Here is a 24215-nt window from a genome sequence, read left to right on the forward strand (position 1 = left end):
GCATGGGGGTAGATCAAAGAAATAATAATAGAAAGTTGGTAACTAGAAGAGAGAAAAAAGAGAAGCATACAGTTGTTATTGAGCCTCCTCCTGCTGCTGCTAAGGTGGCCAGGTTGGGATTGAAGTTGAATTGTACAGCTACTGGCTAGACTTAACTTGGAACCAGTGAGTAATCCTAAAAAAAAAAAGGCCTAAACCATGAAAAAGATCATCATCCTTATGAAAGACCCTTTTTTGCCAATGACAACAAAAAAAGACAATTCAGTATATAGTATTTTCTATTTGAGGTGAAAGTGTTAATTCCTCTTATTAAGTAACAGCACAGCTAATGTGAAAATAAAATAGGAGAGTGATTTAAGCATCCAGTTTTCTACTTAGATCTAGTACCATACAAATTAAATGAGTCTATGTCTTTCAAAGAAAATGATATATGATTCCAAATTAGCATCATAAGTAAGCTTATTAATACATCCACTTCAATTAGCAAAGAACAGAAGAGAAATAAACCTAAGAAAAGTATGAAGTAGTACTAGCACAGTGGTTCCCCCAAACTGAGTCATTCATCTAGGAAATAATGTCACATATAGATAAGCAGTTAGTTTCAAAAATAATTTTAATTGTTTACATATACAATAGGCTATTCTACACTCTACCCATTAGAAACCACTGCCCTCTAATATACTATGATGAAAATTTGCCCAGCCAGCTACAAGTCAGACCCTGATGCCAACTTGTGCATCGGAAGTGCATCCTCAAAGCTCCAGCTGCTTGAGCCTATTCCTGGCAGCTGAAGTGGACCACTCCTTAGAGTTTGCAACTTACCTGCAATCCAGCATCTACATCCTTCACATAACCTTTCTCATACAGATCCTGGGGAACATTCAAAATGCGCTTTGAAAAATCATTCTCTTGCCAGTCCACACGAAGACCTGAAATACATAAAAGTAACCACAGGGTCACTGCAAAAGCATATCATCTCTAACAAATACGTCTTGTACAACTTTCTGTCAGACCTTCTCTAAAATGCTCTACTGTACAAAGGAAAACAATAGGGGGTTCCAGCTTATAAGAAATTAAAACTATGTTCTGTCCTTGGGGTTAGCAATCTTTAATCACAGTGAATAATGCTGAAGAACACACGTCAACACAGAGGACAATTCCACCAAAAGTCTATAATTACTTCATACAATGCCCAAGGAAATACGAAGTTACCTTTAAAAATACATGAACACACAAAACAAAAGCATGGAGACCTCTCATAGCAACTCAGCAGGCAAATACCTTGTCTTTGTGCATTTAGGACTGTTCCTGGGGCAGAGTTCTAGGGAATAATTCAATCTTTATGGGCCCTTGGAAATGGAAATTCCAATTTTATTGGCCTCAACAGAGCCATGATTCCATGCTCCCTGAATGTTCCTGTATTCGACAGCCACACAGGGAGTACTACAGCCTCTCAATTTAAACAAGAACAAATTCAACCTTTTCTTTTAAACTTTGGCTATCTGACCTAGCAGGTCTAGGGAGGATATAACAGTCCCCCAAGAGAGCCTGGATAAGCACACTCAGAATCTGCCTGAACACAAAGCTAAAGGGGAAGCTTAAACTGTTATCAGTGATAACAATTTACAAGCCACTCTATAAAGAATTTTGTAAGAATAAATCATTTTTAAAGCATATTGATCCTTTTTTTGTATAAAGAGCAACTAAAGGGTGGAGTGGCTTCAAGCAAGAAGAGCATATCTCCAATAATTTGTGAGATGACATGAAGGAAAACAAAGAGAGGCAAACAGCTGGGTAAATGCTATCCTGCCTTACTAAACTGGTCTCAGGGTTATCTAGAGGTCCAGATCCCTTCTGTGGCAGGCCCCAAAGTCTAAAATTCCCCACCCCTCCCAGTTCATTACAATTCACTTTAAAATAGGCATGGCAAATCCAGAATAATCCACTTTTTCCCGGGTCATGCAAAGTGAAGATGCCCCATAGCCACTCTAGATCACAGTAGAACATCTAGGCATGCTAAGTTCCAGACTCTTGGAATTAGTCAAGAATCACAGATGCTGAAACATGCCACCATTCACCAACTCGCTGTCAGATAAAACAAGCAGTTATAAAGCAAAGCTTGAGCTTCCTTAGCCAACTAGCACCCCAATGAACCACCCTGAACCCCAAGATACAAACAAATATTTATATCTTACCACTGCCACTCCAGGGAAGAGTTGGGATACCTGCCGTTTGAGCTACTATAGAAGAGGCAATCTTATCCCCCAGAGCCCACATGGCTTGGCTTGGAGGACCTAAAGACAAAGGAATGAAGGAGAAAATAAACCTGACTTGCTTAACTATATTTTCAGGCCTGAATGAACAAATGCATAAGAAGACTGCTCTGAATATTTTAAAACCAACACAAGTTTTCAATGGAATCTAAAATAATGACTTTCCAACCAATGATCAAAAATCATCTCTTTGATGAGGTTCAATGTGGAAAGTTACAAAAACACAATGTGAATAGTCTTTGTAGGCAGTGTGGTACAATGGAAAGAGCACTGTAAGTCTTAAAGCAAGAAGGCCTGAGTTCCAGTCTACACTATCTGACACTAACTTAACTTCTCTGTGCCTCAATAACCTCACCTGTAAATGGGAATACTGCTACTTCCATTAGCTACTTCAGAGCTATGAAAAGATCTTTTCTCTCTCTCTCAGAGTAGAGAGGCAGAAAGGAGATTATTATTTTCTCCTAGGACAGCCCCTATGACTAAAAACGAATGAATGAGGGGCAGCTAGGTGGTGCAGTGGATAGAGCACCGGCCCTGAAGTCAGGAGGACCTGAGTTCAAATCCGGCCTCAGACCAAACACTTGACACTAGCTGTGTGACTGGGGCAAGTCACTTAACCCCAATTGTCTAAAAATGAATGAATCAATGAATCAATGAACGAATGAATAAAGATGAATGCATGAATGAATGAAAAAAGCATTTATTAAGCATTTACCATGTGCCAGGCACTGTGCTAAACTCTGGAGATAGAAATATATTTTCCTAAAAAGAGAGTAAGAGAGTGTTTCTACCCTCAATGAGGTGATGTTCTAATAGGGCAAGATAATACATAAAAGGGAATGAAAACCAGGGAATTGAGTTTTTAAATTCTTTATTGACTGATAGATTGCTATGGTATGCTAAATGTTCAACTTTTTTTTGTTCTTCAATTTGTTGAATTTATCTGGGGCCATCTCCAGTTGCCCTGATGTATATCTTGCCACCGGACCCACATGGCTCTGGAGGAGAAAGTGAGGCTGGTGACTTTGCACAGCCCTCCCTCACTTAAATCCAATTCACCTGGAAGTCACGGCATCACCTTCCTGAGGTTATGGTCCTCTTCAAGAATGAAGGACAAACAACATGGAACAACAGATGTTCAACGCCATCTCCACTTAAAGAAAGCCTAATCTCACACTTTTCCCATGGTGAGCAGTCAAAGAACCCACCATGTCAGACTTAGGGTCAGCTACATTTCTATCTAACCAGCACTTCCTAAGGTCAACCAAAGACACCTAGAATATCAAACTTAGCTCCCATAAGGAACACTGGGCTTAATTAAAAACAAGGACTGAAGGGAGATATACCTAACAAAGGAAAGTAATTCGTAAAAAGATCTCAGAGAATAGACACAGGGGAGAATGAAGGTGGAAAAATTACATCTATGGGGCACTAACTGGGAAAACCTGAAGAGATGGAACAGAAAGCAAGGTGGGACAAAAGTACACTTACCCATAAAGGCAATGCCATTCTTTAAGAGGAGTTCGGGAAGCTTAGGGTTTTCAGAAGCATGGCCCCATCCAGCCCATACTGCCTACAGAGAAACAAAGTAGAATTTATTCTTTACAATAACCCTAAAAACTTGCTCACACTGTCTTGCTCTCTATAATGGCTGGCCTGAAGGCATATGGGAAAACAGACCACAGCAGCAGTTGGACACAAGCAAATGCTGAATTGAATCTCTGTGCTCAACTCGCCACAATCTTCTGGAAGAAAAGAAATAAGCAGTTCATTGTAGCAAAACCTTGGAAGAGATTACCATAATATACGGAGTGTTAAAACTCTAGTTACCCTTGCTATTTTGGATTTTTTTTTTAAATACTGAAACAAATATGCAATAAGAAAAAGAAATATTTTTAAACTTAAATACAAAATAAGAAAAGGGGAAAAAAGCCTGTCATGTGCACAGCAGAACATAAGAGGATTCAAAATATATAGTAATAAATTTCCATTTCAAGAAAGCCTATATAATAAATGCTACATGTTGTATTAAGAACTGTCCATATTTTCTTTGCTTCCTTTTTAGTTTTCTGTTGTCCTTTGCTGTGCACGTTTTACTTTATTCTTTTGTCCCCTTTCCCTCCCCCTCCTCCAAAGGCTACAATTAAGCATGGATATATTTTTATATATATATATAGTTATAGATATACAGATACACATTATACACACATACATATATATATACACACACATACATATATATAGAGACATATACTTTCCCTAAAAGATTATACTTCTGATCTTTTTTTTTGTTTGTGCATATCTCTTATTTCCTATCCCTCCTAACTCCTCTACTTTACTTCTGCCCATTATCCTGCCCTCTTACTATTTAATCTACCCCTCCCGCCCCTTCCAGGATCCCTCCCTTATCCTCCCATTCTCATAAATCTAAACATCCTTCTATGACCCCCTCTGACCTATTCCCTCACTCTCCCCTCTTATGCCTCCCTTATCCTCTCCCTGATCCCTATCCCCTTAATGTTTTATTTCTTTCTGAAATTAGAAGACTTTTATACTCTTCTAGATATATATGAATTATTCTCTCTTGAACCCATTCCCAATGAGAGTAGGTTTCCAGAACTAACGGCCCTCCTCTTCCCCATCTAATTCCTCTGTGTCAGTTTTTCCTCTCATACCTCATTTGTATAAAATAATTACTCTTTGTAGCTGTTCCTAAACACTTTTACTTTTTAAAGTCATATCATACTCAGGTCTACCCCAATCTTTCTTATGAACTACCCAACTACTAATAACAATCTTAGACACATGTTTTACACTTCACATACATAAAAGGTAAATAGTCTGTCCTCAGAGTCCCTGAAGATCAGTCTTTGGTATGTACCTCATATTTCTCTTGGCTCTTGTATGCAAAACCTCTATTACATTTAGGTTTGTATTTTCCCCCCTCAACAAAGTCCTGAAAGTCTGACAGTTCATTAAATGTCCATTTCTTTTTCATTCAGGATTATGCTGGGTATTATATTTTCAGCCAGAACCCCAGTTCTTTTGCTCTTCAATATAGAGTGTTACAAGACCTGTGGTCTTTTAGTGTCACCACTGCTAGGTCTTGTGTGAGTCTAACTGTGGCACTGTCATGGTTAAAATTTTTCTTGCTGCTCGTAATATTTTATCCTTGAGCTGGGGGTTTCAGAATTTGAGTATAATTTTCCTATGGGTTTTACTCACCGGATCTCTTTCAGGTGGTGATGGGTGGATTTTTTTCTATTTCTACTTCCCCTCCTGTTCTAATGCTTCAGGACAATTTTCTTTAATTATTTCCTATATTATTATATCAAGATTCTTTTTTTGATCATAGCTTTCAGGTAGTCCAATTATTCTTATGTTTTCTCTTCTTGATCTGTTCTCTAGATCAGTTGTTTTTCTCATGAGACATTTCACATTCTCTTCTATTTTTTTCATTCTTTATATTTTGGTTTATTATTTCTTGATCTCTTATAACTTCACTGGCTTCCCCTTACCCAATTCTGATCTTCAAGGATTCATTTTCTTTCTTAAAATTCTGGATCGCCTTTTCTAATTGGTTGATGATTTTCTTTTCATAATCTTCTTGTTTTTCTGGAATGGTTTTTTTTTAAGTTTTCCTTTAATTTTTCATTTGATTTTTAAAGTCCTTTTAAAGTTTTCTATGAATTCTTTTTGAGCAGATGACCATCTGACATTACTCTTTGGTGTAGAAGAGGGTTTCTTTACTTCAGTATTTTCCTCTTAAGACGAATCTCGGTCTTCTCTATTCCCATAGTAACTCTCTATTATTGAATTCTTTCTCCTTTGTTTTTTTTTTTTAATTTGCAGTAGTTTAGTTTTTATAATCACCTCCAGTCCTGGAGTATGGGGGATGTTGCCTCTGGCCTCAGATCTTCCTTCAGTTCTCCCCTCTGGCCTGGAACTGCAACCAAGACCGACCCCCCCCCCCCGCCCGCCTCCTGGAAGTGCCCGCAGCCAGCAGCAGCCTGCCCCACTGCTTCTGCACTCACCATTTGAGTGCTGGTTTCTTCTTGCCCTGCCCTACCCCACCCCATCCCTACCACGTCTCTGAAGCACAGGTAAGTCTGGAGTTCCTTGTCAGCAGAGGCTCCCTCGATCTTCTCTGGCTCAGACACCCAACACTCCTCACTGTACCAGGGGTAAAAATTTTCGTGGCTGGGGCTGAGGCAGCTTCCCAACCCTGCTAACCCCAGGGCTTGCCACTTGTTAAGCAGATCTAGGACCTAGACTGGAGGTGTTTACTCTTCACAGGAACCAAACCTTGTCCTGGGAATTTTCTTCAGATCTTCTCCAATTATTCCAGAAGGACCGCTGTTCTGCCCCTACTCTTATTTATTTTTTCTACTCAATATTCACCCTGAGGTGCTATTTCATCTCTTTTTGTGGGGGAAAATCTTGAGAGCTTGGAATTTTCTGACCTACTCTGCCATCTTCCCAGAATCCTCTCCTACCCTTGCTATTTTGAAGAAAACTTATTTCCTACCCTTTAAACTAGGTCCTATATCAAATCTTTCAAGAAATGTCTGTCACAGACTCAAACATTGTGCCCATTTAACTCCACTTTTATCTGTGTCTTTGTTTCTGGATTTGTACCCTATCTATGATCCCACTGAGGTAGAAAACTCCAAGCCAGACCTTCCTCTACCCATGCAGAGGGGAGTGGGCTCAACCACCTTTCTTGCAGTGCTTCCTTGGGAAATGAAGTGGCACATATGCCCTGATTCCAAGGTTACCTCTCCTCACCATGTTCCCTCTCACACGGCTGTTTTATGACTGTGAAAATCAAGGGTTACACTGAAAATAATATATGGAAAGTGACTTGCAAACCTTAAAAGACTGTAACTATTACTATGAGCTTGGGTTTTAACATAATGCCTCTAACTAATTAAATCTGTGGAATATGCTTCAACAGCCGACTTCTCTAGAGCTCAGCTCTAAATTATAGCTCACTTTCCACCATTTTGCCAGCTCCTCAGCAATGAGTTCAGGTACCCTTAACTTCAAGTAGTAACTACATGATTATTAGAGGCTCAAAGCAGAGTAGAGAGAATGTTGGACTTGGTGAAAGACCACAGTTCAAATCCAGCCTCTGATACTTACTAGCAATGTGACCAAGGACAAGTAATGTAGCTACTTTGAGCCTCAGTGTCCTCATCTGTAAAATGGAGACATTGATACCTGTAGCACCCTGCATCACAAGGTTATGAGGCATCAATGAAACAACATATACAGAGCAAACTGCATACTATGAATAATGGCTACTATTATTATTATTGGGGGTGCTACAGGTTAGCAACATGCTTAATGAACAATCAACTTCCCCTTGACCCCAGCACAGTCATGTCATTTTGCTTCTCTTCAAGAACAAAGGACAACAACCAATAGGCTTTGCAGTGTTTATACTAGACAGTCCCTGAAGTTGCTCCTGGCTCAAAAGTTCTAGGACTCTTAAATTAAAGCTTCCCTTTAAAAAGTTTACTCACCTCCCTGAGGTGACTCAAATTTGCTATTACCTAAAGGCAGGAGACAGATGGGAGTGAGATTGTCGAAATCCTTTATGGACCCTTTATATTTCTTTACATGCTGATCTCATTTCGACTCATCTCACTCCCAGAGCCATTCTCCCTTTTCCTTTCTTCCTTAATTACTACCTATAACAGCAGACCAATACAATTCAGGGCCCTTTTGATAACAATCACTGAAATTGTTTCCTTTCTTTGCTCTTCCCTTGTGACCTTCACGTCTGATACTTGTCATCCAAAGAGAAAGACCAGGTGGACTAATTCAGATTCAAACAGACAGTAAAATCTCTTACTTGTACTGGGATCCTTTTAGCAATATCAAGAATTAGTTCCACATTTGCATAGTTATTGTTGTTAGGTCCTCCAGGCACTGGGACGTAGTGATCTGCCATCTTAATGTACTCTGAAAACATAAGCAGAATAACAAAGAGCATGTATTTGCTTTCACTGAGGAGCATAAAAATACTGCAAAAACAGTATAATGAACAGAAATCATCACCACTGTACAGCAAAACTACCTTAACAGGATCCTTTTTAATTGAAGTTCAACCTTCTCTCACTTATTTTTTTTCACTGTTTAGGATGTGCAAGAGCATTCTATGTTCTCAAAACATTTTCACAGTGCAACCTCTGAGAATTCTCAGCATGGCATGGCAGATAGAACTGACCTTGGAAGCAGGAAGACCCAAGTTCAAGTCCTAACTCTGACACATACTGCCTGTATAATGCTGGGCAAATAACCTCTCCGTGCTCTGAGAGTATAAGTTAGAGAAGAGATGCTGACCTATTTTGCTACAAGGAGTTTCATTACCAGGGAATCCCTTGTGCTAATGAAATCATAGCTCTAGTCTCTTTCCATATCCCTAAACTCCTATCTGTCATTTATTTATCTGACGGGGCAGCCAGATGACTCAGTGGGTAGAGCACTGGACCTGGAATCAGGAAGATCTTGGTTCATGTTTGGTCTCACTTACCAGCTGTGTGATCCTGAACAAGTCGCTTAACCTGTGTTTGCCCTAATCCACTGGCAAAGAGTAGGGCAAATCACCCTAAGATCTCTGCCATAGCTTTGGCATGGGTCGCAAAGACTCAAATATGACTGAACAACAATGGCATTATGTCAGTCAGCTTAACAGTGACCAACTATCAAATATAAGTACATCTATATCTGAGAGTTCCAGCATTAGGAAGAACAAGACCTCAGCATCTTATATCTTCACATTAGAATTTCACTCAGACAAGACTCTTGAAGAATAGGGAAAAACAAAACAGAAATGGCAAGTTCTCTAGAGGGGGCTAAGTAAGGGTCATTAGAAATTAAGAGCTGAATAAGCAGTGAATGTTGACTAGGGTCAGAAAAATGGGAATGTAGGTTTCTAGAAAAGGAATCGCAGGAACTTGGACTGGGACCAACTTAGGGTATTAGGTTAAACATCATAGGTATTACCAGGAAGGATAGACGAGCAAGAACATACAAAGGTCTGAAAGAAGAGGGGGCAAAGTCATATTGAGAGGCTGCATTCTTTCCATCTCTTCTTGTTTTCCCTTTATCTTCCTCCCTCCTTCCTTCTTAGTCTCCTTTTCTCACTTTGCTTCCCTGTTTTTACCGTAAGTAGCCACAATTTGGAATTAAGGAGTTTTATATATTTATTGATTAAAATTGTTTGCTTATTCTTTCAACAGAAGGCAAATACTTTACACATATCAAATTGATAAAATCAGAAAGAGACAAAAGTTAATATTAGCAGGACTGTGGCCTGATACACACACCTTATAGGAGTACAACTACAGACTGTTGGAATGTTTTTGGAGTACTATCAGACAATAACCAACAAAAATTACAAAATTAATCATACTCCTTGAATTAATATGACAATTCTGGGAAATAGACCCTAAGAGTACAAAAGGTTTAAAAAAAAAGTTAACTGTTCAAAAGTAAGTATCCATAGCACCACTGTTTCCAATTACAAAACAACTGGAAACAACCTGAATATTCAATAGTGGGTGAATGACAAGATAATTTTGTTACGGACCAACAGGGAAGAAGAACTGCACCAATAATATCACAGATTGAGGCATGAAAAGTACTGGAATACATCATATAACGGAATATTGACTAGTCCACCATTAAAAATGACACGAGGAACATAAAAAAATTTGAAGAGATTTTATGAAATAATGCAAAGCAATCAAAGTAGATCTGGGAGAAGAGCTGCACTGTCTACAAAAAAATGGATATAGTTGCAACTACAGTAACAAAGTTAACAGAAAATAGAAGGGAATGCAGTGAATTGTTATGCACATCTTGTACAGAGGAATCCATTTTTTGTTTGTTTGATTTTTGGCTAGGCAATGGGGTTAAGTGACTTGCCCAGGGTCACACAGCTAGTGAGTGTCAAGTGTCTGAGGCCAGACTTGAACTGAGGTCTTCCTGAATCCCAGGGCCACTGTTCTATCCACTGCGCCATCTAGCTGCCCCAAAGGAATTCATTTTAGTGTGAATTGTGGTGTCTGTTTATTTGGTTTGACTTGTTTAACAAGTTTGTGAACATTCTTTTAAAATAAAAAACATAACTAAACATTTTACAAATTTCTAAAGAAAAATCTAGTGAGGTCAATTTAATTCACTTCAATACGCGTTTACTAAATATTTTCACACTTAAATTAATTGAATAAAACGCAGGCTATGTTTCAAAATATCTTTTCTTTATTCAAGATTCCTATAAATGTTATCTGAAATTGTCTTAAGCCAGAGAGTCACATTGAAAGGAATGGGAAGGGGCAGCTAGGTGGCGCAGTGGATAGAGCGTAGCGGCCCTGAACTCGGGAGGACCTGAGTTCAAATCCGGGCTCAGACCAAACACTTGACACTTTAATTAGCTGTGTGACCTTGGGCAAGTCACTTACCCCCAACTGACTCACTTTAAAAAAAAAAAAGGAATGGAAGACCACCCAATTTGGACATCTCTGTCTCTGTCTGTCTGTCTGTCTGTCTCTCTCTCTCTCTCTTTCTCTCTGTCAATCATCAAACTCTTATTAAGCACCTACTATCTGCCAAGCACTGTACAAAGTGCTAAGGATATAAAGGTAAAAGAACAGTCCCTGCTCTCAGTCTAATCTATTTCCAAGCTAGAAATGGCTAGGATTAATGTTAAATTAAATAAAATTGTTTTCTAGCAATTAGGAGTATCAGGGAAGGCTTCTCACAGGAGACCATGGCACACGAGGTGAGCTTTGAAGGAAATTACAAGATTGTAAAAGGCGAAGTTGAGGAGGTAGTGAATTCTAAGTATGAGGTCACATCCTATTCAAATGCATGGAGGTGGGAAATGGGACGTCAAATTCAGAGAATGGCAATTTGGCTAGTTTGATTAGACTGTTAACAGTGAAGGACTTTAAATGCCAAGCAGTGAGGTTTTCATTTTATCCTAAAGGCAATGGAGCCAATGAAGCTTCTTAAGCAGAAGAGTAACATAGTCAGACCTTTCCTTCAGGAAAAGTATTCTGAAATAATTGGGGAATGATTGAGCAAACTGTAGTATATGAATGTGACAGAGTAACTACTGTGCTTAAAGAAATGAAGAAGGAATGATTTCAAAGAAACCTGGAAAGACTTATATGAATTGATAAAGAGAAGTGAGAAAAAAAAAACAGGAGAATAATTTATACAATAACACTGTAAGTACCACTTTCGAAGACTTAATCAAGAATTCTGATCAATACATTAACCAACTATGATGCCAAAAGATTCATGATGAAGCATGTTACCAATTCACCTCCTGACAGAGTGGGGATGGACTCAGAATGTAGATTGAGACATACATTTTTTGAGCATGGTCAACATAGAAACTTGTTTTGTTTGACTACACATATTTATCATATTTTGTTTTTCTTTCTTTTTCAGTAGGGGGAGGTAAGGAGAAGAAAAAAAGGTACTTCTTAATTATGTAGAGGATGTCATGGAGAAAAGAGATGGGAAGCTGGGATTCCAATTAGGATGCTTTTCAATCAATCAATCAACAAGTATTTATTAAACATTAATTATGTGCCAGGTACAGTGCTAGGAACTGGAGATACAAGTACAAACCATGAAATAATCTTACTTGAAATGAGTTCATCTCCTAATGGGAAGAGACAAATACATTTAAGAATACATACAGTATAAATGTAAAATTAATATAAATACATACAAGCAAATAAAAGGTAGTTTGGAAGGGAGGGCACAAGCAGTCGAGGGGATCAGGAAAGGATTCATGCAGAAGACAGTGCCCTCAGCTGCATCTTAAAAGGAAGAGAGGAGACTCTATACCCAAAACTAGGGTAAGAATGGTAGCTGTGTGAATACAGAGATAGTGTGGAGGCATAATTAACAAGATTTGATAAATGACTAGATGTGGAATGTGAGGGACAGAGAAGAATTAAGGATAATTTTGATGCTGTGAACCCAGGTGACTACCAGGATGGTAATGCTCTCAACAGAAATAGCAAAGTTTAGAAAAGAAAAAGGTTTAAACGAATAATGAATTCTTCTCTTTCTCTCTCTCTCTCTCTCTCTCTCTCTCTCTCTCTCTCTCTGTGTGTATACATATGTACATATATGTATACACATATATGTATACTGTGCATACATGTGTGCAGGCCAGCACCCCTTGATTAGCAGAAGATGACCTATATCATTCCTATATGAACATACACGGAGCCTAAAGTTCATCTAGTAGGCAGGTATCACAGCCACCACTACTACCAAATTGACTGTCTGGGGCTTTACAATTCAAGTTTCTCCACTACGAAGGCTGCAGCAGACCTTAAAAGGAAGAAAAGAAGGTCAAGGCTCCAAGACAAAGTTGACGCCATCATTTATCTCTATTACTCTAATTTAATATCTATCCTTATAACTCCCTTAGAAATTGTACCCAATGGCACCACCAGACTAGGAAACCCTGCCCTAGAGAGGACTCTCAAGAGGCACTGCTAGATGTCTTATAAATGTCTCCAAAAACGCACAAACTTCCCTCAATGGAATAACCAAATAAATCATTCTTGAAGCAAATGTTGAATTACTCCATCCCTTTTTCCAGAATAGAATTCTTTGGTCATTAGTGGGAAAAAACGTCTCAGGGGCACAGCATGGACAAGGCTAACACACAGACTCTACTTTGCTGTACTGCTGATTTTTCTACCCCCAACTATTTTATTGGTGCTCATGAAACATGGAAGATAGGTACAGATGATCATCAGAAAGAGGCAACTTTACATGGGGAACATGTGTCTATTAGGAAAACTACGTTCTAATCTAAAGACCCTTTTCCTCTTTCCACACAAGAACACAGTCAAGCCCCCCTGCCTGAGGAAAATCCTTTACTTTATTTCTTGTTTAAATAGAGTAATAGTAGCCTACATCAAAGCATGCTGGAAGGGTTAGATATTCAAACCAAACTTGTCCATATGTACCCTACCTTAAGAAAGTCTGAGACACAAAGTACTGAATGGAAGAAAGGTGAGGACTGGGTCATACATCTTGACTACAGCAAAAGTCTTCAACTCAGCTATAAAATGAGGGCTCAGACCAAATGATCTCTAAGGCATCTTCCATCTCTAAATCTATGATCCTATGATGCACAATCCTGTGGCAGATATTCAAAGAAGGAAAGGTAAAGCACTAGAAAATCAGTTGGAAACAGAGGTAAATAAAAATACCCCAATGTTGTATTCCCTCAGGGCTCAGAGACAGCTAGTGGTAGGAGACAGTTGTGAAAACTAAAGGGAATTCCAATCCCCAGTTTCTGAAAAAAATTTAACAGAGCCTCAGCACAAACTTTTGGCTCTTTCCTCCCAAAGAGCCCCAGAAATACACACCTGCATTTGCTAATTGCCCCCTATATCCTGGCACTGGTTAAAGAGCAGAAACACCTGAGTAGGCTACAAAGCAAATACTTATTACTGAAATGGGAAAAGCTTAAAGCCCAAATTAAACCTCTGGGTAAACTTCTACCTACTTATACTTCAAACACAGGAATCCAAGGTAGGACAAATCGGTTAATGTTTAAAATTAAAGGCCTGTAGGGGTGAACAATATCTCATTTCAAAGTACAACCACTCCCAGATTTCTATGTGATTCCATTTTTTAAAGGAGAAAAGAAAGGCAACATGCCATAATGATGGAGGGTCAGTCTTAGAGCGAGAACCTGGGTTCAAGGCTCACCCCCACCCCCTACACACACACACACACATGCTCACACGTGTGCGCTATGTTATCATAGGCAAGCATTACTATAGGAAGTTTTCACACTCAAAGTCACCCCACACTGATAAAAACCACAGGTCTAAATCCTCCCAAAAAGGAGAGAGGAGGGATAAAAATCAGTGGTCCCAACAGTTTCAAGGGAAACTCTTTGGGTCTGGAAATATATAAGCTATCCTTTTACGTACCTATGGCCAAAATACAGCAAAAGCTCCATGCTTTAGAGTGATGCTAGTTTAAATAATTCTTACATAAGTAACTCACCTGCATTCGCTTTAAGATCTTCAGGCGTCACCATGACAACAAATCGGATTGCACGTTCATTTCGAAACATCTCATAAGACCACCTACGGATAGATCTCATGCATTTCACTGCAGCAATGCCATTGTTGGCAATGAGAACCTAAGAAAAGTGAAGGAAGAGGGGAGAGCAGAAATAAAGTCAATGATGGAAAAGAAGGTAAGGAAAAAAAATCCACATATATCTCTCCTTCTCTGAGCAAACCAAGGTTACAAACAGGAATTCTTATTACAGAGCAGTCAGTCAGCGTAGAAACCAGCTCCCACATGACCAGGAAGATGTCATTTTATAATGTTAGTAAAGCAAGTATTGTAATGCTTACCAAGTAAAACTAAATTCCCCTCCCTTAATTTCCTGGAGGGATAAGTTGTAAATATATAAGTGTTGTTAGTTCTTCTACCAATGGCTTTGGGGGGGGGGGAGGCAATCAGAGTTAAGTGACTTGCCCAGGGTCACACAGCTAGTAAGTGCCAAGTGTCTGAGGTCAAATTTGAACTCAGGACTTCCTGACTCCAGGGCTGGTACTCTATCCACTGTACCACCTAGCTGCTCCTACCAATTGGCTTTTCTAAAGAGAAAAGCACTAACCTTATAGAGGTGATGTACTGTTAAATAACAAATGAGGTTCAAGCATTTTTTTGAGCCCTTGCTATGTGCCAGGCATTGTGCTAAGTTCTGGGGACACAAAGAAAGGCAAAAACAATCCCTGCCCTCAAGAAGCTCACAGTCTCATGAAGCAACATGCAAAGTACAAACAAACTAGATATTAACAGGATAAATCAGAGATAATCTCAAAGAAGTGTTACATGTTATTTTCTTATGACAAAGGCACAGTATTACCTACACTCTACCAACAACCAGCACCATGCTCACCCTTTCGTCTTTTATTCAAATGAAGTAAAGTATTCAAAGGTAGATATTCACTCCCAAAAATGGAGTAATTATCAAATAAGATACTATGGTAAAGATGCGTAAATAGAGCTCAGAAAATCCTGACATTTCCAGAATTTTACAGCCCCTAGACCTCATTCAGTTAGGAGAAAAAAACTAAAGTCAACAATATTCACATTAACCTTACAACTCACCTTTTCAATCACTTTATTTCCCCCAAAACGAGTAACAAACTCTGCTGGAGAAGCAACAGTGAAATCTCTCTGGGAGTCTATTTTCTTTCGGTCTCGGCCTTGTTTTACCAGGTGTAGGCCGGACATGCTGGACCTAAAAGGGGAGAGAAACCATAACAATCTATAGAAAGGATTTTATCATCAAGACTATTTCCCTGGTAGACCTGTTCTTCCCTACAGGACCCTTCCTCATCAGACACATTGTAAGTTCACAGTTCAGATTAGCACCTGTTGGAAACAAGAAAACTTCCACTCAAAAATATAAAACATTTGTTTTCAACACCAAGGAATCTGCTATCACAAAGAGGCTCTATAGAAAAGCAATGCTATTGTAAGAAAATGAACAAATCTATGGGTAGGAATCAAATGGAGAGGTAATAAAATACAATCAGTTAAAGTTTAGAACCGAAAAAGATGTTAGAAATCATCTAGTTCAACTCCTTCATTTTAGAGATAAGAAAAGCTAAGAGAAATTAAGCGAATTGCACCAAATCATGCATCTAAATTAGTGAAAGAGTGAGAACCCAGGTTTCCTAACAGCCAGGTCTAATGTTATTTGTACTACCCCACACTCCACAACTACTTTGTAATATTTTAGGCACTTTCATTATAGGTTGAAGGCCTAGGAACAGAGGCCAGTTCCCAGTTTTTTGTTTTTTAAGGGGAAAGGGACATGATAATAGTTTGAGACTAGCATTGTCTGGATGTGAGAAGGGCAAGGAAACTTGTACAGAAGGTATCAAAGGTGAACTGGGGGAAGGAGGGTATGAAATTTACACACTACCCTGAGGGATTACACGGGGGTGGTGGGGGTGGGAGGGGATCAAAATTACTGCAACAGAAAAGTAGTGCAACAAGGCTCCAAAAGTGGGAGGAGAAGAAAGGGAGAACTCCATCCAGCTTTCAAGAGTAGAATTCTTTCACACAGCTCACATGATAAATTAGAACCTAAAGAAAGGCAAGGAGGATAATGTGGGACCTCAGGTTAATGCCATCTGTGAACTGGTTGAAGAAAAGGGAGATGTTTAGCCTAAAGAAAAAGACTGAAAAAGGGGTACAATAGCTATCTTCAAGTAGTTGAAGGGCTGTAATATGAAGAAGAAAATGACCTGTTCTTGACTCTCAAAGGCAAAGCCAAGACCTCCACGTTAAAGTGGCAAGTTAACAGATTTTGCCTTGACTGTAGGAAAAACTCATCAACATTAGAGCTGCCCAAAAGGGAGAATGGACTACATACGAAGATTTCCCCCAGGGTTTCCCCGTTCACTGGAAGTCTTCAAGCAAAAATCGGATAACCATTTATTGGTTCAGTTTCAAAGGCATTTCTTATTTAGGTATGGTCTCTAAGGTCCCTTCAAAATCTAACATTCTTGGAAAATCATACATGTAGTTCCTGATGAGCATGACTAAATTATAAAAACCACCCGGTGCTGAAGGTCAGTCAACAGGACAGAAAGCTGCTTTCCCTAAGCCAAGTGCTGCATTCTCATGGAGGTGTCTCATTCTGCACTCATCCTAATCCTCAATCCTCGAAAATACTTTGTAGCTCCAAGTCAATTATATACCAGTTATCAGTTTCCTATCACTTCAGCAGAAAACATAATAGATTAATTATGCAGAATGAGACATATTCTGAGGCACAGTCCATAGGGGAATCTGTTTTGCTTAGTTCTACATGTTTATTATAGAAGTTTTGCTTTTCTATTTTTCAGTGGAGAAGGGAAGGTGGGAGGGAGAAAAAAATGATTGTTTTTTGAAAAAAAGATATAATTATAAATTAAAAAGAAAACAGCCCAATAAGCAAGCTGTTTCACTGGCTTCCTGACAGGAGAATTTGAATATGATACCATACAAGAGGGTTCAACTAGATAATTTCTATCATCCTTTTCACACTAACATTCTATAACTTTAACATACAAAAGGCAGTGTGGTATAGTGGAAAGAGTACTGGAATGGGAGACCAGGGGTTCAAATCCAGACTCCACTACTTACTACTTGCATGACGTTAGGCACATCACTTAACCTCATTCTGACTCTCGACTGTGTCATCTGTAAACTTCGAGTTACACTAGATGACTTCTGATGTCCCTCCCAGTTCTAAATCTATAATTCTATAAATTCAATAATTGGTAGAAAAGAAAAAAAACAAATGCAGATTTCTATTCTATCACTAACTTCAATGCCAAGTTCCTTCCACAATCAAAAGAATTCATCTAAACCCCGTAAAGTATCTAAGTAGCTTTCCTTTTTTTGCTGCCAGTTCTTTAAATAAGATTGTTTCTTGCTCCTGGTTCTGGTTTTAAATTTGTATTTGTATCATCATTTCCCTTCTGGAATATAAGTTCCTTCCTTGAATGAACCTTTTATAGGTACATTCAAAAATAATCATAAAATTGTTATTTTTCCTAGCCTATAAGGCAATGCCTACATAGCATACCAGAAACATTTAGATCACAGAATATTAAACTTGGAAGAGATCTTAGAGAACATATATTCCAAACTTTTCATTTTATAAAGAAGAAAAATGAGGCCCACAAAAGGGAAAAGATTTGTCCAAATTCACAGAGCTACTTAATGGGAGGCCTAAACCAGAACCCAGGTCTTCTGACTTGGATCAGAGATCTTTCTTTCCATTACACTACAATGCCTTTCCACATTAAACATGTATACACTATAAACAGAATGAATATTCTCTACTTTCCTCTCCCAAGGTCTGCATCCAGCTGGTTTAGTCACTTCGATTATTTTCTAGATAACACTAAGGAAAGACTGTTCCTCCTATCAAGGAATTCACTGCCTCAACAATTTCCTTTTACCAACTTCTTAATCTATGTAAAATCCTCTGAGTTCAAAGATCAGCATTCACCACAGGAAGGTATCAATGAAAAACCGTTGTTGGCCTGGGATCAGTGTCTGGTCCACTCACTAGGCCTGAAAACCTGCCCTGGAATGGCTATACAGTTTGTGCCTGTTCAATACAAAACCCTCTCACCAACTAGCTCCAACCTGTCGATTAACATTTTTAAGCCTTGTACTCTACCTAAATTCTTCCCAAGCCCACCCCCCCCACCCCCATTCATTTCACGAATAAAGAAATGAAAGCCCAGGCAGAACAGCAGAGCCAAACTAGAGCCTGGATTTCCTGACTCCCAATTCAAGTTCTCTTTCTATATCATCCTGACTCTCCAAAAGCAATTAATATAGCTTGTATTTATATAACACCTTACTATTCACAAAAAGCTTTGTGGGCACACAAGTGAATAAGCATCTACAGCAGCAAGACAGATTTGGGTCAGAGAATAAAAAGAACTTTCAGGCAGTGATTGATGAATCGGTACAAAACACAGAGAAGCTATGAAAGGATACAGACTTTCATTGCCTGGGCATCATCTCTAGAAGGCTCTTCTCATTTTTTCCTCCCATCTTTCTCTGCTTCTCCATTTCTACCAGCTACCTCCTATCTCTCCCCTTTCCTCTCTCTCTTCTAACTTCTAGCTTTCTCTCTCCAGGCCTCCTCTTTCATCCATCTTGAATTTATCATTTTCATCTTCTATCACTTCCCTGATCACAAATTTTCAGTGGTTGCTAGGCCTATGTCCCAACTAGGTCAATGACAGAAAAGGCCCTATACACATGACAATATTTATAGCAGCACTTTTTGTGGTAGCAAAGAACTAGAAACAAAGCAGATGACTATCAACTGAGGAATGGCTAAACAAACTATGATACATAAATGTAATATAACATTACCATGCAGTAAGAAATGACAAATATGATATATACACATACACATGGAAGCCTTTGGTGAGCAGATGCAAAGTGAAATACATAAGCAGAACCAGGAAAACAATATATACAACTACAATAAAGTAAACGGAAAGAACAACAATTAAAAAATGAATGCTGCAAAATTATAATTGATCAAACTTTGGTCCCAAATATGAGATATAAGAAGACACCTTTCCCTGCTTTTTTACTGCGGTGGGAGACCACAGGCATGGAACAACACATATAGCATCAGACCTTTTTTTGGTATTTTGATTTGTTGTGATTTTTTCTTCGTTTTTCTTATTACATGGTATGACTCTCTAGAAGGGATAAGGGAAAGACAGAACAGGAGATGAAAACATAAGAACAAAAAACAAAAAAACTCCTAATTTTTTTTAGTGACATTATAGAAAGTAAAAGAGAAACTTCTTAGCATGACACAGTATAAATTCACAATACTTCCCCCCACCTCCCTTCATACACTTATGTGCAGGCCAAAATAGAGGACTAGCTGTTCCTTAATCCCAACATGTCACCTCCCATCTCCATGCATTCAGAGAAGCCACACTCTCCCACTCTGTGCTCATCACCTCTGACCCTTGAGGCTCAGCTCAGGTGACAATACCTTCTGTTCCTCTGCCCAGTGAAAAAGATTCTCTCTTCTCCTTATATTTCCCCAGAGCACTTTGTCTGGATCTCTCCTTTGCCCCATCATACTTTATATTATACTTCTATCCACTGCACCACCAAGGTGCCCCTATATTATACTTCTTCATGTGACATATAAATTCCCCTCCCCTTTCAATAAACAATAAACTCTTTGAAGCCAGGGTCTCTTTCATTTTTCATCTTTTTGTCCTTAGAATCTAGGATGGTAAATTAACTCATTTGTTCACCGCAACAAGCCCATTAGGTAGGGAGTATATATAATTCACACAAGCCTCGGGTCTCGGGGCTAGTCCTAGTTCACATGAATAGGCAAGAAGCTACCTACGCTACTTACTCTATGGTCCTAACTAAACCATGGCCTTCTGAGTTTCCTTGAAAACAAAAGGCCCAGTGCTCCGGTGAGAGATTGTGGAGAAAAAAGTGGGAGGGGCTCAACACTAAGAAAATAAGGTCAATGGACATGGCAACAGGCCATGATTCCTTTAGCAGCATTCAATGCTTGCGCCAACATTCTGGCACTGACTCACAAGGAAATATATTCTGAATCCACACTTAATCACAGGATTTGAGGGCTTGTACCACGACCTTCCAAACAAAAACCAGCACAAATCAAATCTTAACTTTCCCTCTTACTTCCACCATACCTTGGCCTTTTCAGAAACACAAGGATACGTAACTGAAATGCAACACCATGGCTAATATAGATTCTGACATCATAATATAAGATAAAGTTAAATTTCTTTGTATTGTCAGTCTAGTAACATGGATTATTCAAGTCTATACGACTAGAGGGTGAGATATTGAGAGAAAGATGAGTAAAAGCTTATAGGAAGAGAAGTTTTTCCACTTTAATAAACTGGAGTGGGGCCTCAGATAAATTAATGAGAGGTTGTAAATTTAACTTGTGGAACTAGTTTACTACACCACATACACCACACACTATCATGCCTAAAACCTGCTGGGCGTAACTCCCCTGTGACCTAGAACAAGACATGTAGCCCCTCTGGGCCTAATTTTCCTCTTCAATGAAATGAGTAGTAGGACCAGGTGACTTCTGAAGTCCTCCTCAGCTCTAACTCTATGAATGCCACAGCACGCAGATCACATGCACAGCTGCTGGGTCAGGGCTTGACATGAGACAAAGCTACCCTGCTCTGCTCCACTTACTGCCTATGAGACTTCACCAGTCCAGACTGCTGCTTCCATGTGTGTAAAGGGAGGGACGAAACTAAATGATCTCTAAGGTCTCTGTCAGCTTCAAATCCCATAAAATCGTATGATACTAGAGATACCCAAGATGCGCACTGGGCACCTGGCTAACAGCTTGCTGGATCACTTAGCCATCTTTCAGACAGCGAGAGAAGCAGCTCCATCACAAGGACACCAGAAGTAGCACAACATTCCCAAAGGCACAAGAGAAATGAAGAGAAAAATCAAAAAATACCGCCTGCAATGCAAAAGCCATCAAGAGCAAAGATGTGTTCTTCCTGCTGAAAGAAGACTAAAGGGTTTTTATATACATACTCACAACTCAAAATCCACATGTCCACTAATGTACATCCTTTAAAAAGGTAAACACAAGCTTCCAGGCAGTCAGCTAGAGTCTATACTGTATTCATTCCTCTACAATTCACATAAATTCCAAAATTATTTTTGCCACACTAGTGACTATTTACTTATGGCTCCTCAGCTCTGGAGGAATGGGTGGCAATAATTAAATAATATTAAATAATAAGAGCTAGAATTTATATAAAATTTATTTGACTCTCACCACAACCCTATTTAGAACGTATGTCAGGTATTACCACTCTTATTTTAGAGATCAGGAAACTGAGGCACAGAGAAGTTAGGTTATACACCTAGTAATCATCAGAGGCAGAATTCAAATCCAGCCACCTAACTGCAAGTTCAGTGCTCTTTCCACTATACCACAGTAACCAGAAGATTTCCAGTTTTCAGAGACCTGGCAAAAGGGCAAATACAACATACAAAGCGGTTGGATCCTTAAGGCAACAAAGTGACAAAAGCCACACAACATTTAGAAGTAGTTCCACATGTTTAATAAATAGCTAATAATATTTCTAGGGAAGAAGACTGGCAAGAGCCATGGATTTGTAATAATAAGACATTCATTCAAATCCCACCCCTGCTAGTTGATGTGTGTGTGTGTGTGTGTGTGTGTGTGCGCGCGCACGCACATACATGCCTGTGTGTGTGTATATACATGTATGTATATACACATACAAATATACAGCACTTACATACATACACACATATATGACTTTGAGAACATCACTTTATGGGTCACTTTCATTATGGGGATTGATCCAAACGATCTCTGAAGCCCCTTTCTACTCTAAATCCTATGAGATAATATGACTACTCTTAAGCATCAATAGGTATTTGCCCACTGGCCTACTAGATACCTATCACTTTTCCAGCAGTGACAGAAACAGCAGTACTATACTAAGTACCACTGGAATTTTTTTTTTATCTCCTTTGTATGAGTAGTTTCAACTTGGACATGAGTATAACAGTCAGACAAAGGTAAACAAACAGATGCATAACAGTTATTTTAGTCAATAGCCAAAACCATGCCATCATTTTCTCAGATGAGACATGTCTGATGCACTAAAGAAAAATTCACCAGGGCATATGACAAAGAAGAGAGGAAGGGAGGGAGGGAGGGAGGGGGAGAAGGAGGAAAGAAGGAAATAAGCATTTATTAAGTATCTACTATACACCAGGCACTGTGTTAAGCACTTCACAAATATCTCATTTGATCCTCAAAGCAGCCCTGTGAGAGAGGTGCTTCATCCTCCATCCCAGTAACCAGTAACAAATTCTGTTCATTCTACTCCCACAATTCCTCTTGAATCCATCCCTTCCTTTATGTGTCAAATGACACCAATCCATAGCAAGCCCTTACTTTTCCCTTGACTATTACAAGAGTCTCCTGACCAGTCAGTGCCTAAAGATCTCCCCTACAGTGTTTCCAGTTCCTAAGTTATAGTTCTGTTTATGTCACTCCCATGCTCAAAAACCTCCAGCAGTTTCTCATTATTCCTCAATATTACATTCAAGACCACCCTCCAAGTCCATCCTCCACTCAGCTGTCAAAATGATCTTCCTAAAGCACAAATCTGACCAGGTTATCCCTCCCCCTCACCTCCAGTCAACAAATTCCACTGGCTTCCTATCACTATCCCCTTCAAGATCAAATATCAAATCCTCGGTTTGGAATTAAAGCCCTTTATAATCTGCCCACTTCCCCCCTTTTCTAGTCAGTCCTCTTACACCTTACTCACCCCCACACTCTCTCTGAACCAGTGACACTGGCCTCTTCTCTGACACTCCATCTTTCTCTACTCTGGGCATTTTTACTACCTCTCCCCATACCTGGAATTCTCACAGACAATAAGCATTTACTGAGCACCTACTATGTGCAAGGCACTCTGCTAAGCAATGTGCATACAAAGAAAAGCAAAAGAAAGACCCTGATCTCAAGAAGCTCACAGTCCAATGAGGAAAACACCTTGCAAACAACTATTTCTGCCTCCTCACTTCCTAGCTTCCTTCAAGTACAAGCTAAAATCACACCTTCTATAAGTATCTTTTGCACATGGGTTGTTGCTGTATAATCCACTTAATGTTAGTGCCTTCCTTCTGCTAATTATCTCCAATTTATCCTGTTTACAGCTTATTTGTACATAGTTGTTGGCATGCTGTCTCCTATTAGACTGTGAGCTCTATGAAGGCAAAGAGACTTGCCTTTCTTTCTATCCCCAGCACTTAGCACAGTACCTGGGATATAGTAAGAACTTAAGTGTTCACAAACTGACTAAGCACACACAATCTAATCCCAATTTACCTTTCTGGCCTTATCCCCTCTCTATTCAATACAACACAACTGTCTCTCAGTAATAAAAATATTTGACACTTACATGGCATTTTATGGCTGACAAAGTGCTTTGCACATGTTATCTCATTTGAACGTGATAACTCTTGAGAAAGGTATAATGAGCATGATTATCACGTTTTGTAGATGAGGACACTGAAGTACATGAAGGTTAAGTGACTTGCCCACAACCATAAAATAATAATAATAATATTTTGAGCTTAAGTGACTAGAAACTAAGAATCAAGAGAGTGTTCAAAGCCAGGAAGGTCTCTCTCGATACCAAGTCTTTCCATTATACAGCAATGCTTCTCAGAAAAATGAGACAGGTGGTCTGAAAATAAGTTTTAGAGCTGGGGCCAGTGACCCTTATC

At 39.2% G+C, this 24215-nt stretch overlaps 1 protein-coding gene across 3 annotated transcripts in view; it reads right to left on the bottom strand.

The window, feature by feature from the left end:
* Nucleotides 1-24215, bottom strand: part of ACACA (acetyl-CoA carboxylase alpha) — a 253708-nt gene that overhangs the window by 176919 nt on the left and 52574 nt on the right. For all 3 annotated transcript variants that reach the window (XM_020991778.2, XM_078156110.1, XM_020991777.2), the window contains 6 exons: nucleotides 15468-15600; nucleotides 14346-14484; nucleotides 8134-8243; nucleotides 3765-3846; nucleotides 2196-2294; nucleotides 823-929 (listed from right to left, as the gene is read on the bottom strand). In XM_020991778.2, coding sequence (XP_020847437.1) covers nucleotides 823-929; nucleotides 2196-2294; nucleotides 3765-3846; nucleotides 8134-8243; nucleotides 14346-14484; nucleotides 15468-15600 — 670 coding nt within the window. The remainder of the gene's footprint in view (nucleotides 1-822; nucleotides 930-2195; nucleotides 2295-3764; nucleotides 3847-8133; nucleotides 8244-14345; nucleotides 14485-15467; nucleotides 15601-24215) is intronic.

The sequence above is a fragment of the Phascolarctos cinereus genome, unplaced genomic scaffold (genome assembly GCF_003287225.1).
Source record: "Phascolarctos cinereus isolate Bilbo 61053 unplaced genomic scaffold, phaCin_HiC Scaffold_5;HRSCAF=322, whole genome shotgun sequence".
Lineage (NCBI taxonomy): Eukaryota > Metazoa > Chordata > Mammalia > Diprotodontia > Phascolarctidae > Phascolarctos > Phascolarctos cinereus.